Source organism: Meles meles, chromosome 7 (genome assembly GCF_922984935.1).
Source record: "Meles meles chromosome 7, mMelMel3.1 paternal haplotype, whole genome shotgun sequence".
NCBI classification, from domain to species: Eukaryota; Metazoa; Chordata; class Mammalia; order Carnivora; family Mustelidae; genus Meles; species Meles meles.
Window position 1 is genome coordinate 145,617,488 of NC_060072.1, and position 14,225 is coordinate 145,631,712.

At 44.5% G+C, this 14,225-nt stretch overlaps 1 protein-coding gene across 4 annotated transcripts in view; it reads right to left on the reverse strand.

Annotated features, from left to right (window-relative positions):
* The window catches only part of TASOR2 (transcription activation suppressor family member 2), a 77,233-nt gene that overhangs the window by 22,563 nt on the left and 40,445 nt on the right, over positions 1-14,225 (reverse strand). For 3 of the 4 annotated variants that reach the window (XM_046011183.1, XM_046011186.1, XM_046011185.1), the window contains 4 exons: positions 10,231-10,303; positions 10,074-10,136; positions 5,993-6,712; positions 1,657-1,899 (listed from right to left, as the gene is read on the reverse strand). In XM_046011183.1, coding sequence (XP_045867139.1) covers positions 1,657-1,899; positions 5,993-6,712; positions 10,074-10,136; positions 10,231-10,303 — 1,099 coding nt within the window. The remainder of the gene's footprint in view (positions 1-1,656; positions 1,900-5,992; positions 6,713-10,073; positions 10,137-10,230; positions 10,304-14,225) is intronic. The other variant, XM_046011184.1, reaches the window with a different exon arrangement.

Consider the following 14,225-nt stretch of genomic DNA (forward strand, 5'->3'; position numbering starts at 1 on the left):
AACTGGCAATCTTAACATTTTAACTCGGAATGTGGCTGCACAATAAATACAGACGTTTATAATCCAAACCAGTCTGATTCGGAACACATATTTTAAAAACTTCATTTTCTGGGTGCACCTTTCTGCCAATACACAACTGCATTTCTCCCATGAATTCATTAGTATACAAATATCTACAAATATTTGTACCAATTCAGTACAAATAATTCAAATGACACAGCTAAGCACACAGGCATTTATGAGTATCTTTGCTCATAATGTTTACAATTTCATTTGTAATCAAATTACAAATTCAATTGGAAAGACAGGACCAAGACACATCAAACGATTAGGGAGGAGTATGGATTTGGTTCCACAGTGTTCTCAAAAACCCAGAAGGAATGAAAGAAACAGAGAGCTGAGTGAAGATCAGAAAATCGGGAAAGGAGGCAGGACCTCGCTGTGCAGAATGTGGTGGAGGGCAAGTGCACAGAGGAGAAATCGGGCGACACGTGTGGGGAAGTGCAGAGGACGTGGCAGGGCAGGGGGGGACAGGGAAGGGCGGGGACACACCGAATGAGGGAGAAACAGCAGGAGGGAGGAGGGGAGTTGTGGGCAAGGCCTCCTTATGAAGGGCCCAAGAGATGAGTTTGCATTTGGTAGGTGTGTGTCTCAAAACCGCAACACTGGGTTTTCAAATCACAGGACAAGCTCTTAAAAAAAACTGTCACTCATTGAAAAACAAACAAAACGCACAAAAAATCCTTCTGTCATAAAACAATATGAAAGAAACTGAGAAAAAACCAGTTATCCATAATACCATACCCCAGCAAAACAATGTTTTCTAAATTCCCACTAACCGTGAGTTTGTTTTTTTTAAATCTAAAAACAGGTGAGGGAGAAAGCAGAATTGGACAGAAAATTGATAGGTATACAAAGGTATGAGGACATTACATTTTGTTAAAACAAGAAAAACCACACACATGCACCCAGCAGGCCTCAATACGGAGGATGCAGCAGAGTCAGAGACGCCGCAGGCCAGAAGCAACACACTGCACCTGAGGCGCATGCGCACACAGACGCGGGGAGACCGGACCGGACGCCGCGCGCATCTGCGTGGGAGCTGACATCTACAGGGACAGCGGGGCTTTCTGTCTGGCAGTTGAAAATACGGAACTGGAGCAGTTGGGCATTTATTCATACAACTAAACTTCACTGAAGCAAAACTAGGAAAGTAAAACTGCTTTTAAAATTAATCTAATGCCTTTTAAAACCAAACACAGGATTCTGGATCACTGTCTTCAATAATCTCTAACTCCCTTTGGACACATAAACTCATCACCTTCTACTTTTTTAAGTGATTATGGCCCAGAAAAATACTGTCAGCTACTGTCTGTGTTCCAAGAAAGCCTCTCCACCCTGACACTCTCGTAGACCGCTCACATTCAGGCTTCATGCAAGCTGAAAAGCAGGGTCTATTTTGTGAAGGCCTGAACCTGCACGGGACAGATTTGTTTACAACAGGCGCACCTACTTAGCCCGTTTAGCGTCCGAACTCAAGAGAATAGCAGGAACTGTTCGCAAATTTCAGCTGTTCTTAGATTATGTCAATACACTATCTTGCGATCTCAATCAGTCCGCATTGCGGTGTTTAAGTGAAGGAAGAGTGTTTCTTACCAGGTTGTGGCTGCTTCCTGATTCTGGGATTCTGATTGCCTTTTACTAGATTTACCCTCTGCTTTTGTGGAGATTTCTTCACGGGTGGCTTAGGCCTTGGAACAGTTTTGACTGGAGATTTCTCTGGTTTCCTTGCCCTTTTAGCATTCACAGCCACTGGAGCAGCATTAGCAATGGGAGCATCTTGGTTTTTCCTATCCAGTCTGCTTGTCTGTACAAAGTGTGCAGCCAGCACGTCAGCACCTTATGTAGAAAACACACCGTGTTTTAAGGGGTAGGGGGCTCCAATGTTAATCAGCAACAGCTTCTCCTTTGACTCCTTTTGTTTTCATGGGGGGGGGGTACGGGTAACTTTAGCAATAGAGAAGAAAATATAAATTTGAGGTATTTCATTAAAATTTTTTTTTAACAAAGCATGAGTTAAAAGATCTCAGATAAATGTAAAAATAGGATTTTTCTAAGCATCGGACTATAGCCTGTGAGGTGAAGAAGAATGTCAGAGTATTAATTTTATAAAAACAAGGCATGACTTAACTAAAGCAAAAAAAGTTCTCCATAATCTTTCCCGACTGATGAGGCAGGTGAAGGCTGAAGAAGGTAGTTCACTGCACTGGGGAGCGGAGAATTCAATTTATGGAAAACAACACAGCTCCCACGAGGTAACGTAGATGAAACCGCAACTGCACTGCAGAGAAGAGACTATATATTCATAAAGAACCAGCTTCCAGACTTCACTGGACTATTCCTAAATACCCAAGTCTTAGCACCACTGGAAAAATCATCTTTGAAGAGCGGACAGAGGAAGGTCCACTGAAGAAGTCTTCACCTGATTTAACTCCCTACAAGTCTCTTATGATGGCTCATCTCTCTTAACAAGGTGCTTCGCTTTGCTTCTCACACGGAAGGGAACAGCTAGGAGGCAAGTATGAAGAAAAAACCTCGTAACTACCCTGCTAATTTAACAAAGAAAGTGTTTCAACCTTTTAAGAGTTAAAAAAAAAAAGGTAATAAATGTTCCCTTACTTTCAGCTGTTGCCACCAAAAAATTTAGTCCCAAAGGTATCAATAAAAGTATCACATGAGTGTTGGTAAATATTTTAAAATTACATTGTACAGAAAACACTACAGTTGACCCTTGAACGACAAGGTTTGAATGGATTCCTTTTTTTTTTTTTTTTTAAAGATTTTATTTATTTATTTGACAGAGAGAAATCACAAGAGAGGCAGGCAGAGAGAGAGGAAGGGAAGCAGGCTCTCCGCTGAGCGGAGAGCCCGATGTGGGACTCGATCCCAGGATCCTGAGATCATGACCTGAGCTGAAGGCAGCGGCCTAACCCACTGAGCCACCCAGGCGCCCGAATGGATTCCTTTTTAATAAATCTAAGTACACTGCTGTAAATGTATTATCTTCCTTATGATTTTCTTTTTAAAGATGTATTATTTGAGAGAGCGCACACACATGTGTGGAGGGATGGGAGGTAGAGGGGAAAGGGAGAGAGTCTTTTTTCCCAGGACCCTGGGACCATGACCCGAGCCGAAGGCAGAGGCCTTAATCCGCTGAGCCACCCAGGCGCCAAAGGAAGAGAGTCTTAAGCAGACTCCACACTAAGTACAGAGCCCACTGTGGGGCTCAATCCCATGACCACGATCATGACCTGAGCCGAAATCAAGGGTCACATGCTTAACCGACTGCACCATCCAGGTGCCCCCCCCTTTATGATTTTTTTTTTTTTTTGAAGATTTTATTTATTTATTTGAGAGACAGAGAGTGCAAGTGAGAGCAAGGGGGCGTGGTGAGGAAGGAGAGAGAGAATCTCAAGCGGACTCCCCTGCTAAGTGGGGCTTGATCTCCGGACCCTGAGATCATGACCTAAGTTGAAATCAAGAGTTGGATCCTTAGGGGAGCCTGGGTGGCTCAGTGGGTTAAGCCTCTGCCTTCGGCTCAGGTCATGATCCCATGGTCCTGGGATCAAGCCCCGCATCAGGCTCTCTGCTCAGCAGGGAGCCTGCTTCCCCCTCTCTCTCTGCCTGCCTCTCTGCCTACTTGTGATCTGTCAAATAAACAAATAAAATCTAAAAAAAAAAAAAAAAAAAAGAGAGAGTTGGATGCTTAACTGGCTGAGCCATCCAAGGGGCCACCCGTCTTAGGATTTTCTTATAGCACTTTCTTTTTTCCAGTTTACATAATTGTAAGAATACAATGTATAATACATAAGACATACAGAGTACGTGTCAACCAGTGACTTGTATCATCAGTGAGCTCCTGGTCAACAGGAGGTCATCAGGAATTAAGTTTGGGGACACAAAAGCTATAGAGATCTTTCCACTGCATGGGGGGTTGGTTGGTGCCCCTGAAGCCCATGTTGTTCAAGGATCAACTGTATTTCTAATTGAGAAAAGGGAACATGATACTAGTTTAGTAAGGTGTGATGACTGTTAGTGAAATGTACAAAAGAGACCAATTTCCTTTCATTCCTTTGGGAATTTGAGAAAGGAGTGTTAAAAAAAAGCTCACACATCTCTTAATGTGGTATGCTCCCCCGAGTCTAATTCCCGTCCTCCCTACTCAACGACTACAAGTAAAAAAGCAACATGTGTTCCGTTTTCAAGACTTCTCGTTCTATTCCAACTATTTCCTAAAATTTTTAGCAGAGAAAAGGCAAAATATAAATCAAGTAGGGAAACAGTTCAGACTAAATTGAGAAGAGAAAGAAAATAAGATGAGAGGACCAAGAGCTAAGGGAGGCTCCCAGCAGCTGCACAGACGGGAACACCACACACAACCCAGGTCTGGGAGGGAAAGAGAAACACGGAATGAGGTGACCCTACAGGGACCATTTGCATTAGTCAATGCCATGTTTCTCAAACTTGCAGGCCCAATTCATTGGTGGACTATAAGATACGTTTAATGGGTTGCAAGCAGAAATCTTTCTTAAATGAAACAGAAGAGAAAATGCTAGATTGCACTATGCACAGGTGGGGTAAATGTTCTTTGAAACTTTTGTTTCAGTGAATCATGTACGTATTTGCACGCACTAGACTATATGACATAAAACACTTCTTACAGGGAAGAAATTAAAAACACTAGAGAGACAGTGACAACACGTACGCTGAACAGACTATCTGGCAGCTCGGAGGAAACTGGCTCGTGCGCAGCAGAAACCCAGCACGGCGGGCCGTGAGCGCGCTCGGAAGCAGCTGTACAGTCGAGTCACTGCTTTATGCCGCCGTGCCTGCCGACGACCTCACACGCGTGTGCGAGTGCAACACACACGTCTCATCGCTCAAGCTACAGTAAGCCAGAAGTAACTGTCTGTTAAAGCACAGGGCACAGCCTGGATTATGTAGAATCCTGAGGATCTACATCGCCCTGGTGCTTCCCTCTTCAGACAGCAACATTTCTAAATCCAAACATGGCGCACCGGGTCAGCGCGCCTTCTTTGCGGACGGCTGCCGGAGCGCACTTTCAGCTTCGGTCGCACTCACAGCTGCTCGCGCCTGCCAGCAGGCGTGCGGGGGCCAGAGACAACAGGTAAACGCTTGGGGGGCCCCGTGCCACAGCGCGTCGACCCCTTCTGTAAGGGGCCATGAAGCATGTGGTTCCCTGCCTTCAAGCAAACTACACGACACGGAGCTAAGACGACTCTAAGCCAGAATCACGTGGTTTGCTGCGCTGTGTTTGCCTCGGCACATCTGACTAGACACGAAGTGGCTCGAGACTCTGGTTCTCGCTCGACTGACGGGGGCAATAAGCCATTTGTAGAACTGTGTCAACATACAGGTCTCTAGGCCTGTTTCAATAGGTCTACGGCAGGATCCGGGTGACTATTTTTAAAAGTCTGACACACAACACACAAAGGGCAGGAAATCTTGCCCCAGACTGCTTTAGGTTTGGAGAGTCCAGATTCAATTTCCCTCTTACACAAGCGCACACTGCTGGTCATCACTTCCCGCCGCGCTTGGGGAGCCTGGTCTTTGAAGACCCTCCTCTTCTACCCTTACCCTTCTTCCCAGGACAGCTCGGACACTGAACCACCACGGCCTAGAATGCAGCGTCAACAAGTGAATGAAGGCTGGAACCACTTTACAAATGCAACAGCCTTCGGAGAGGGGGCTTTCGAGGTGTCTTACAGTTCTTCCTATTTCTTGATCCTCATCTGCCATCCAGACGGGTGCTTCTCAAGTACACAAATACCCCGGAGAGAAATGTTGGTGTTTCCAACACACTTCTGCCCGATACTGCGCAGCTGGGGGCACGCCATCAGACAGGACCCGTGCTGAGAGCACCACAGCTACTACTAATGCTCATTTCATAGCCCTCAGAAATCGTACTTACCTCTTTTTCTTCTCGGAAGCAACGGTCCTTTAACTAACTTGAGAGTTGTTGGAGAGTTCGAACCCTTGCTCGCTGCGGCGGGATTTCTTTTGGGGAAGGGACGGCACAAGTTCACCCTTTTGCTCTGCACAGCAGGCGGCGTGCTTGCCTTTCTCTTAGGCTGAACTCTCAGGTTTGATGTTGCACTTAATGGAACCAGAGCTCCCCGCCTGGCTTTAAACATTTCTTCAGGATTCTTTTTGGTTTCAGTTTCTTTTCTTACTTCCACCTCGGAGTCAAGAAATTCAGGATCTGGAGTCATAACTAAAGAAAACCCGGCATCACAAACTCCATCTGAGATATAAGGGGACTGAGGACGCTCTGCCCAGAAATCTAACACAGCAGACACTTCCAAAACGTACCCACTGGGATCTGAAAAATAAGACTTCAACTGAGTTACAGACTGTAAAGGGCACTTTTCTGCTGGAGGAACCAAGTCAAAGCCACTGGACAGTTGGCCAAAGAATGCTGTCTCTTGAATTCCATCTTGGGAAGCAGCAGTCAACGGAGGGCCTTTGTCTGCCTTGCACAGTTCTTGGAAACTATGCTTTACTAATGTGTTTGGACAGACTCCTTCTTCGGTTAATGACTTCTTTGCTTCTAGCAGGGCACAATTAAGGGCAGGTATAACAGGTGTCACCTTCGATGAGATGTCATCTTCACCTTTCAATTCTTTCAGCCCTAAAACATATACACATACATTCAAACCTCAAGTTTTATCTTGGTTTTTTTTTCCAGTTTTACAAAAGCATGCAGCAAGAAGATGCTTTAGGTTACAAGACTATGGGATGGTTAAATATGGTAGTGGTTCAGATGGGAACTTAACTGGCAATTAACAGAAGACCCATGGGTACATTTAATGAATATATGTATCTATTTACATGAAATCACTCTCACACACACACGCATGCTCGCGAACCAAAAATGAGTGATTCCAGTGCGACCACTGGGTTAGCGTGAGGAAGGCAGCTCCATCTCATCTGACGAGGAGCCCAGCGTGAGCTCAGGGGCCATCACAGATTTGCTTTAAAGTATTTTCAATGCTCATTTCCTGCCTGTAAAATCGGTCTTATTTTATCTGTACCTTATTTAACTTATTTCAAATTCTTTTTAAAAAGTTACAATGCAAACTTACTGACCTGCAGAAAGTAAAATCTTTAAGTAACCCCCAAATTTCATGGTTACTATTGGCATTAAAATGAAATAAGCATTTTTTAAAAAGTAAGTTATCTAAACTGACTAGTCTTGTGTTCCACTCTTTCCTTGGCTCACTCTGACTGAAATGTTACTTTTTCAGCAAATCAATAACCTAAAGGAAAATAGTAAGAGGGGGAAAAAAGGGAAAAGGTCAGGTCACTGAGAAATGGCTTATAAAGTCCTAGAAAAGGTAAGACATCAGTAACTCTTAGATTAAACAAACAAACAAAAAAAGAGATGGGGCGCCTGGGTGGCTCAGTCAGTTAAGCGTCTGCCTTCGGCTCAGGTCATGATCCCAGGGTCCTGGCATGGAGTCCAGCATTGGCTCCCTGCTGAGCAAGAGTGCCTGCTTCTTCCTCGGCTGCCACTCTGCCTACTGTGCTCTTTGTCTCTGTCAAATAAATAAAATCTTTTTTTTGTTTAATTTTATTTATTTATTTGTCAGAGAGAGAGAGACAGAGAGAGAGAGATCACAAGTAGGCAGAAAGGTAGGCAGAGGCAGAGGGAGAAGCAGGCCCCCTGCCGAGCAAGGAGCCCGATATGGGACTTGATCCCAGGACGCTGGGATCATGACCTGAGCCGAAGGCAGCCGCTTAACCAACTGAGCCACTCAGGCGTCCCTCAAATAAATAAAATCTTAAGGGAAAAAAAAAAAACAAAAAACCCACAGACGACAAAGGCCTCATGTCTACTGAATTAAACTGAGTCATGCCACTCTTTTTAAAAAAGTAACTGCAAAATTAAGAAACACCAAGTTAGTCCTAGCTGAATACACTTGACCTTGAGCCTGTATTATGAAAAGGAAGAGAAAATAAGAATAAACAGGAAAATGTAGCTAGACATTCAAATAAAAATCCCTTTGAGTAGTTCATCATTTAAAAAGTAACAAGTGAAGGAAACATATAAAAAAGGTCTTATATAGAACAGTTCAAAATCAAGTAGTATTTTTCTAGACAACTTAATTATTTCAAGAAGGTATTTCAAGAAGGAAACAGAGTAATTTGTAATAAACTTAACAAATCTACAAAAAGGAACTTTTAAAGTCTGCTAGGCAAAGTGTGCATTTAAAACCACCACAGGGGCCGCCTGGGTGGCTCAGTCATTGAGCATCTGCTTTCAGCTTGGGTCATGATCCTGAGGTCCTGGAATCGAGCCCCGCCTCAGGCTCCCTGATCAGCGGGAAGCCTGCTTCTCCCTCTCCCTCTGCAACTCCTCTTGCTTGTGTTCCCTCTCTCGCTGTGTCTCTGTCAAATAAATAAATAAAATCTTAAAAAAAAAATTAAAAAAAATAAATAAAAATAAGGATGAAGTCCGAGCTCTCGCAGGAGAGGGGGACAGTGTAGGATCGGGGCTGGAAGGCAGCTCAGGAGACTGCTGTCTGATCATGGGAAAAGGCAAGCTTCAGTCCGTCTGCTCTGCGCAGCCCCGATGCGCAGCCCTGCTGTCAGAGGCACTGAGCCAGCCAGCCCTGGAATAACGGCAGACACGGCAGAGCCTGAGAAGGGTGCGGAGCTACTGCCGCTACGTTCTTACACCTGGTAAAGTCGGTCTTTGGCCGAACTGATGCCCAGGACAGTACAGTTCTCTTCTTTGAGTAACTGAACACAGTTTCTAACAAATCAACTTTAAAAACATTTTGTATTGGTTGTAGCTTTATAAATGCTACATAGAACTTTGTGTTTAAAGATATACAATGTGGGGGCATCTGGGGGGCTCAGTGGGTTGAGTCTCTGCCTTCAGCTCAGGTCATGATCTCAGAGTCCTGGGATCGAGCCCCGAATTGGGCTCTCTGCTCAGCGGGGAGCCTGCTTCCCCTAATCGCCAACCCCCTGCCTCTCTGCCTACTTGTGATCTGTCAAATAAATAAATAAAACCTTAAAAAAAAAGATACACAGTGTGATTATAAAATATGAAGGAAATATCCTCATAGGACAAAAAGAAGTGACTCATTTATTTTCACTTATTTGTTCAGCAAACGTGTGTTTTTTTTTAAGCTTATTTACTTTTTTTTTAGTACTCTGTACACCCAACACGGGGCTTGAACTCACAACCCTGAGATCAAGAGTCCTATGCACTTCCGACCGGGTCAGAAGAGCCCCGACATTTGCTATTTTTCAGCTGCCTGGCACCAGTAGGTGATAGGGATGCAGTAAACTACAAGAAAGGCGAGCATTAAATAATTATGCAAAGATATACTGAAATGATACTACTGATAAGCCCGGAGGTCGCACTGAGGAAAGAGTGGTGGCAGGAAGCAAGGGTGCGATATTAAGGGGACCTGACAGACAGAGTAACAGGCTCAAGGGGTGCTTCTCTGATTTTAGTCCTCATCTGCCCCTGCCGCAGAGCCCTTTCAGACTTGGTTTCCTGATCGCCCTCTGAAATTTCAATGCCGCTGTTACACCTATTTCTATACTGCAGGAGTAACATTTTTTGGCCCCTATGAGCCAATCCATGGTCCCACAGGGCTCAACTTCAGCTGACGAAGGGGAAGGAGAGGAGCCGTCTGGACAGAGGGAGCTGTGTCTGCGCAGGTCCCATCTGCTAGGTCGATGGTGATGACCAAATCCCCCAGCTTCTGCTGTTAACTCGCACAGGGAGTTCCACTCAGGGCGTGCTGAATTTGAGGATCACTGAGACATCTAAGTGAACATGTCAACAGGCACCTGAGTTTGGGCATGTGAAGCTCAGAGGAAAGGCTAGGTGTGCAGAGGAGATAAAGAGGGATCACCCAGGGAGGTTAAAGGAGAGTGGCTTCAGAGCAGAAAACAGTTAGCAGGGTCAAGTGCTGCTAAGAAGTCACGATGAAGACTGAAAAACATCCCCCAGACGTGTGTGTCCTTACCTGCTGGAGGGGATGGATGGAATAAATGTAACCCACGCAGACCCATCTGCTCATCTCTAAAATCTACACAGAACGATCATAAGAAAGTTAGGCTGTTGATCTTATAAAACAAAAATGAACATACTGAAAAATAGTTTTTCAAAAAAGTTGTCCTTACTTGTTTCTGGTATTAAGGCTGATGAGGTAAACAAGATGAAAAGCCCTCGATCTTCTAAGCACTTGATGATTGCCTTAAACATTGGGAAAAAAAAAAAAAAAAGTGAAAAAGGTTCAGTCCCTCTCTCCTTCTCCCTCTACCACACTCTGCAAAACAATTCTTAAAATGTTAGTATTTGTGACAATCAGGAGAAATTTTGTCCCCAGTAACAGAAACTGCAAATTTCTTACTGCTCAAATAATCTTGGCCTTGTGAGACCTACATATAAGAACCGGAACATCAAGGCTGGTTTTAGCACAGTGTTCACCTATGTAACAAATCAATTAGAAACGACACTTCAGTTTTTTCATTAAGATGCTTGACGTTGGGGTGCCCGGGGGGCTCAGTGAGTTAAGCCTCTACCTTCGACTCAGGTCATGATCTCAGGGTCCTGGGATGGAGCCCCGCATCAGGCTCTCTGCTCAGCAGGGAGCCTGCTTCCCCCCTCTCTCTGCCTCTCTACCTACTTGTGGTCTCTGTTGTCAAATAAAGAAATAAAATCTTAAAAAAGAAAAAGATGCTTGACATTTCATACTGCAGTCCAAGTAGTCAATCTGTTACATTCAGCCACTACAAGTTCAAGGTCACTCAGACCTGGGATTAGCGATTTAAGCTCATGTTTACACAAAAAATATCACAGAATCCTGGAACTCAAGACTGGAAGACACCATCCAATAAAATAATCCTTTCTACTACATCATAAGAGAAGAAAAGAATACAAAACAACATCATTAGGTCCTATGGCAACACGAGATGCAGATAAAAATAAATTCTTCTTGTTTACCTCTACAACAGTCTTCAGAGGAATCTGGAGTTCGAGGGGAAAAAATAATCCTGAAATTTTCATGTTTCCAGTAACTCTGGAAATTTTCCCCCAGATAATGGGGAAGCTACCTAAAATCTGCCATTGTAAATCATAAAGATAACAGCTTTTCCATTCATCACCATCTCAAAAGTATGTCCATAACAAAGAGAAAATCCAATATCCATATAGTAATTTTCCAGCTAAAAAAGAAACCTAAACAAAATACACCACTTTTTTTTTTTTTTAAGAATACAGTGAGAAAACATTCTATTTCAAAGACTGATAGGTCATAAAGCCTACAAATATGGGGAATCAACACATTACTCAATAACAAAGTACGAAAAAAAGATTTCCGATGATTACATCCACAGGAACAATCACTTCACAGGCTTCTGTGATAGCCCCTGGGCACCTGACAGTTTCTGTTTTGTTTCCTCTAGTCTTATACATTCTTTGATGGCAGGGACTGTATTTGTATCTGTGCTTCTGATGCACAGAAGGGACTAAAGAAAGAATTACTGAATAAATACACCAGTAGTTATATATACATAGAGCTTTGGTACCTAGTAAATTGCAGGTATAATTCTGGCTTCATTTTCTACTACTGTAAAAAGTGATAAGGGAGTTAGCTCTACATTGTTCTGCATTTTAGTTTTGGGATACAGATGAATTGTGCAAATAAAACAGAAGTATGTATCTTGGGGCGCCTGGGTGGTTCAGTGGGTTAAGCCTCTGCCTTCGGCTCAGGTCATGATCCCAGGGTCCTGGGATCGAGCCCCGCATCGGGCTCTCTGCTCAGCAGGGAGCCTGCTTCCTCCTCTCTCTCTGCCTGCCTCTCTGCCTACTTGTGGTCTCTGTCTGTCAAATAAATAAATAAAATCTTAAAAAAAAAAAAAAAGAAGTATGTATCTTATTCGTCTCTCAGAATATGTACTCTAAGGGCTAAAGTTCCTATTTTAACCTTTGTGGGGAGAAATCATACAATCTTTTACATATCTACTGGCCTCTTCCATTTACACACAGAAAAATACAGCCATACATGTCCTTACCACCCCGTTAAAAAGAGACCTAGGTCTGTACCGTTCTTGAAGGTCAGTGTTCCAGGTACAAGCCCACATATACTTTATTTAAGGGACATCTGTTGCTTACCCTATATACACATCTATTGCTATACCCTCTAAACGGAACTGCCCTTAAGAAACTCTCAGTGGGAGGCCAGATATGTAAAAATTATTCATACAGTGATGAGGCAAGAAAAAAAAGCATGGGAGCTAGAGACTATAATGCTAAGTGAAGTAAGTCAGAGAAAGACAAACACCTTATGATTTCACCCAACGTGTAGAATTTAAGAAACAAAACAAGTAAGCAAAGGGGAAAGAGACAGAAACAAAACAAGACAAGAAACGGACTCTTAACTCTAGAGAACACAGTGCTGGCTATGGTGAGGGGGAGGGGAAATCGGTGACGGGGATGAAGGAGCGCACCTTAACCAGCACCGGGTGTTGTATGGAAGGGCTGAGTCACTATATTGTACACCTGAAACTAATATTACACTGTACGTTAACCAGCTGAAATTAAAATAAAAACTTAAAAAATATTAAAAGAAGAAGAAGAAGAAAAAGAAAAAGCATAAAAGCATAGACACTGAGGAGGAAGGACCTGATGTGACTGATCTGTGATTTGTGCATCAGGTCGCTGCTACTCTGGATATCATCCGCACTAAGAAAGTCACTTCATGAATGTTCTGAAAATATCCCGGGACTCTTCCGTTTAATTTCCAAACAGAAAACGGACTGTGCTACTGCAGAACAACACAGCCTCCGTCCCCCAGCAGACACTCGACGGCCACTGACTCAGCATCGGCTGCACCCAGCCGGTTCCTCTGCGCTAAGGGGCAGTGCCACAGACTCTGTAGGACCGACCCCGGACCCCAGACCCCGTGCTGGCAGGTGGGCTCGGATGCCCAGGCAGGTCAGGGCACCCCGCTCCCTGTCAACTACTGGATGAGGGACATGCAGATGGCACACACAGGCCATGAAACTGAAGTGAAGGTGAGGAGGGGCTCCCGTGCGTCTCCAGATGCACAGAGGAAGCACGTGACCCTGAGCAGCAGCTGCAGGACAAACTAACGTAAGAGCAGGGGGAGGCGAAACCCAGGGGCCTGAGCCAACCATGCTTGAACTGGCCTTACCGCCTAGAACTGAAAAGAAGCCTGTTCAGTCCTGTTACTGTTGAAGCCAGCTTGCGTCTCCCTCACAAGTAACTCCAAGTATCTGAACTGGCTGAGCCCAAGACCCTTTCTCTTCACAGCTTGTCCACAGGTCCTAGTCACTTTTTTTTTTTTTAGGATTTTATTTATTTGACAGACAGAGATCACAGGTAGGCAGAGAGGCAGGCAGAGAGAGAGAGAGGAGGAAGCGGACTCCCTGCTGAGCAGAGAGCCCGATGCGGGGCTTGATCCCAGGACCCTGAGATCATGACCTGAGCCGAAGGCAGAGGCTTAACCCACTGAGCCACCCAGGTGCCCCTCCTTGTCACTTCTGATTTCTTGCTATCTACTCCGGGGACAGTCCAGCCTGCCACTAATGGGCTCACATGTTTAGATCGCCATCCCACACTCACATCGTCTTCCCTAGGATGCTGAGGTCTCACTCATAAAAGGTCAGCATCTACTCATTCCCCACACTGAGGAGGCCTGGTTGACAAAAGGGACAGAAATCTCTGGATTGTTACATACGTCTGACTAGCATGTTACTTTCTACAATATGGAAACGGTGGGAGCAGCAGCGTTTGATTTCTCTTTTTTCCTTACATACCTATAGATCAACACAGGTCACTTTTAAGATTTTATTTATTTATTTGACAGATAGAGATCACAAGTAGGCAGAGAGGCAGACAGAGAGAGAGGAGGAAGCAGGCTCCCCGCTGAGCAGAGAGCCAAATGTGGGGCTCGATCCCAGAGTCCTGGGATCATGACCTGAGCCAAAGGCAGAGGCTTTAACCCACTGAGCCACCCAGGCGCCCCAACACAGGTCACTTTTAAAGAAGCATCTCACAAGTGGTCCTTTGATTAATTCAGAAACGCCAGGGATCTACTCAATTCTTCTATCATAAAACAACAACAACAACAGCAACAAAGGATTTGGGGAAA